The 4022-nt window shown below is 40.4% G+C and overlaps 1 protein-coding gene across 1 annotated transcript; it reads right to left on the bottom strand.

The window, feature by feature from the left end:
* Nucleotides 1–3375: 3375 nt before the first annotated feature.
* On the bottom strand, nt 3376–4017 carry LOC108298815 (ubiquitin-conjugating enzyme E2 Q2-like; the record flags this gene model as incomplete). Its single annotated transcript, XM_037735893.1, has 1 exon — nt 3376–4017. A coding segment is annotated over one exon (582 nt), but the record flags the coding sequence as incomplete, so codon positions are not given.
* Between the last annotated feature and the right edge of the window lie 5 nt (nt 4018–4022).

Here is a 4022-nt window from a genome sequence, read left to right on the forward strand (position 1 = left end):
ATTTATTTCAGATAATTTCTAAAGTCTCTGTCTATGATAAAACCATTTCCTCTTTTTGAGAGCTGCCTTTTCTGTTCTCTAGGGAGAGGAAAGAAAAGAGGAACTTGAACTTGATTTTGTAAAAAATCTATTTGTATCTAAATTGCTTTACAAGATTGTGAAAGTTTAAATATAAGCTGCAGTTCTGACTTGATTACAAAACCTGTCAGAGTTGCCCCGAGGGGACGTCTTTTCTCACAGAGAGGAAGTCAACGCTGCAAAATACATTCTGGAGGGTTTGAAGATCTTACCACATGGAAAGGAATGGATTTTTAGAAAAATTCCAAATTAGTTTAGGTACAGGTGAAGCCGGTGTTCCGACTTAGATTGCCTTACCGCAATGCTTCTTTTCTAACTTAATACTGGTCAAGATCATAAGCACTTGAAGAATGAGTTTTAGGTCATTGGCCAGTGGGGTACAAAGGTGATAATATGAAAGGAACTAACATTTACTGAGCCTTATTTGTCAGGACCGTGCAAGACATCATGTCCATAGTTGATTTTCTTTCTTTTTTTTAGGTCTCACTCTGTCACACTGGCTGGAATGTAGTGGTGTGATCTTGGCTCACTGCAACCTCCACCTCCTGGGTTCAAGCAATTCTCCTCCCTCAGCCTCCCAAGTAGCTGGGATTACAGGTACCTGCCAATATGCCTGGCTAATTTTTGTATTTTTAGTAGATACAGGGTTTCACCATGTTGGTCAGGCTGGTCTCGAACTCCTGAACTCAGATGATCCACCGGCCTTGGCCTCCCAAGTGTCTGGATTACATGTGTGAGCCACCATGCCCGGCCTAGTTTATTTTCTTTAATCCTCACTTCAACACTGGCAGGAAGGTAGCAGAGGATAGTGTGCTCCCAGTCTTATTGGTGGGGACCCTATCTCTAGGGGGCAAATTCACCTGTGATCCCACAGCCAGCAAGGGACAAACATGGATGTGGCTAATGTTCATCTGGCTCCAAAGCCCACACTCTTGACTAGACCAGACTAAGCAAGAGAATGAAAATGAAGAACTTGGGAAATGAGCCAGAGACTCACACTAAGGAGCCGTGAAACTCAGCTCCTCTGTCTTTTCTTTCCTAAGAAATCTCTGAGGATGATTAATTCCTTTGTGTCGCTGTTAGCCACTAGCACTGTAGAGAGACTCAAGTCAGATGTGTGGTTAGAGCTTCAGATCCAACACGTATCAGCTCTCTGATGTTTCTCATCCCTCATCAAAATTGCCTTGCAAGGAGTTTTTCCAAACCAGCTGTGGGTGGGAGCAATTCAGTTCCAGTCCTGATTTTGACGGTGAAGTTCTGGCTGCCCTGACCACACCTCCACGGAGAAAAACTGAAACTGACAGATGAAGGGAGCAATTCCAAGAATAATTTTGGCACTCGATTTAAGACTGGAAAATAACTTTCCTTCTTATTTGGGCAAGGAAAATGCCTCAAGGACAGTAAGAGCCTGCAGGAGTGCTCCCGCGGAGAGCCCCTTTTCCTCTTATCTGCCAGGGCTCAGGTCTGTAAAACAGCGGAACTATTTGCCATGTTTCTAAGTTTTGCTCTTTATAGTTTATAGTGCAGCTGGAAACATCCACATGATTAAAATAAAAAAATTAAGCCAAATAGCAAGACTTTGGAGTATTAGAAACCACAATCTTTACAAGTATTGTATAAGAATTAAACTAAAATTTCAATGTCTTCTATGAGGTAAGCTGTTTGAACCCTAAGAATTTTATATTTCACAATATCAAATGTATCATTTTTGGGAAAGCCAATTCTTTAGAATCTTCTTTTTGGGTCAGTTTCAAATTTCCTTTCTCACAGCCATTGAATACAGCTTAAATGAGATAAAGAAATATCTAGGCTAAATTTGTATAATTGCTTTTGAATCTTGATAAAGGATACTTTGACAACACATCAAAACTATAATCTTTTTGACTCAAATTTCACATTTAGAAATTTATATGCATGAATTGATATATATACGTGGTTATTCTGCAGGTAGTTTATATTAAGGCAAAAGAATGGAAACAATCTAAATATCAACAGAGGACTAGCTGAATAAATTACAGTATATGTATGCAGTGGAATACTATGCAGCCATCAGAATCGATAAGGAAGCTGACACTTGGCAGGCACAGTGGCTCATACCTGTAATCCCAGCACTTTTAGAGGTCGAGGCAGGCAGATCACCTGAGGTCAAGAGTTTGATACCAGCCTGACCAACATAGAGAAACCCCATCTCTACTAAAAATACAAATATTAGGTGGGCATGGTTGGTGGGTGCCTTTAATCCCAACTACTTGGGCGGCTGAGGCAGGAGAATCACTTGAGCCTGGGAGGCAGAGGTTGCAGTGAGACAAGATCGTGTCACTGCACTCTAGTCTGGGTGACATGTGTGAAACCCCATCTCAAAAAAACCAAAAACAAAAAAACTAGCTGGGCATGGTGATGTGTGCCTGTAATCCCAGCTACTTAGGAGGCTGAGGCAGGAGAGTCACTTGAACTCGGGAGGCAGGAGTAGCAGTGAGCCAAGATCGCACCACTGCACTCCAGCCTGGGCAACGGAGCGAGATTCCATCTGAAAGAAAGAAAGAAGGAAAGAAGGAAATAAATAAATAAATAAATAAATAAATAAATAAATAAATAAAGAAGGAAGGAAGGAAGGAAGGAAGAAAGGAAGGAAGGAAGGAAGGAAGGAAGGAAGGAAAGAAAATGTGGTATATATACACCAGGGAATACTACTCAGCCATAAAATAAAATGAAATAATGGCCTTTGCAGCAAGTTGGATGTAGCTGGAGGTGATTATTCTAAGTGAAGTAACTCAGGAATGGAAAACCAAATACCATAGGTCCTCACTTATATGTGGGAGCTAAGCTATGAGGATACAAAGGCATAAGAATGACAGAATGGACTTTGGGGATTTGGAGGGAAGTGTGGAGGGGTGAGGAATAAAAGGCTACACATTGGGTACAGTGTACACTGCTCACGTGACAAGTGTACCAAAATCTCAGAAATCATCACTAAAGAGCTTATCCATGGAACCCAAAACCACCTGTACTTCAAAAATATTGAAAAAAAAAAAAGAAAAATTTATCCATGGTTTATACCTTTTCCTTATGGGCGTCATTTTTTCCAAAGGTTAATTTTTTTTTTAAGGAGTGACCAGTATGTGTATTTATCAGGAAAAATACAGTAAAGTCCCCACTGCTCAGTCCAAGATATTTAAAATGAGCAAAATGCAAAGGCTACAACTTATATTGGATATCAGTTGACAGATTATCCACTAAAATATCTATTAACTAACGTCTTCGGTACTGCTGCAATAGGAGCACTCAAAGCTTGTGTCCGCACGTTGGAAAGATTTTCTTTAAAGCAACATTGGTCCAGATGTGTAACAGTCAACCTATTTAACCATCTTCCTTTGGAGGGGTGTACCAGCCATTTTTCTCATGTATCTGTACAATGGAATTATAAGACTGTTGGGCTCTTGCTAGATTATACTGATTCTTATTTGCTCCAAACTGCACTCTGGCTTTGCCTTTGACTAAGGTGGCGTTTATTTGCATGATGACCGATTCTATTGAGTAGGCACTGCCCCAGCCCTGTTTTGTGAGAAGTTCCATACATAATGCTCCTCCACCCAATACATACCCTCCTGAGAGAACAGTTAACACCACTCGAACAAATGGAGGATCAAATGGAAAGTTATCCTTAAAAGAGAAGTTAAGCAATATACATTCTATGCCTTCTTTTTCTTTTAAGATCTGAAGATCACTGTGCAAAGGACTATCAGGGTCGACCTTCTGCAGTTTAACATGCCAGTCATATAAACTGTCATTTATGAGTTCTACTGAATAAATCCCTGTTTTATAACTCTGTGATCTGTATATGTCCCTGGGCTCTTTCATAAATCTACCTGAAGCTTGCACTGAACCAGACACTGCACCATTTAAATGGTCTTGCCTTTGAGTCTTCCTAATTTTCTCTAAGATTG

This window comes from Cebus imitator, unplaced genomic scaffold (assembly GCF_001604975.1).
Source record: "Cebus imitator isolate Cc_AM_T3 unplaced genomic scaffold, Cebus_imitator-1.0 Scaffold1105, whole genome shotgun sequence".
Classification (NCBI taxonomy): Eukaryota; Metazoa; Chordata; class Mammalia; order Primates; family Cebidae; genus Cebus; species Cebus imitator.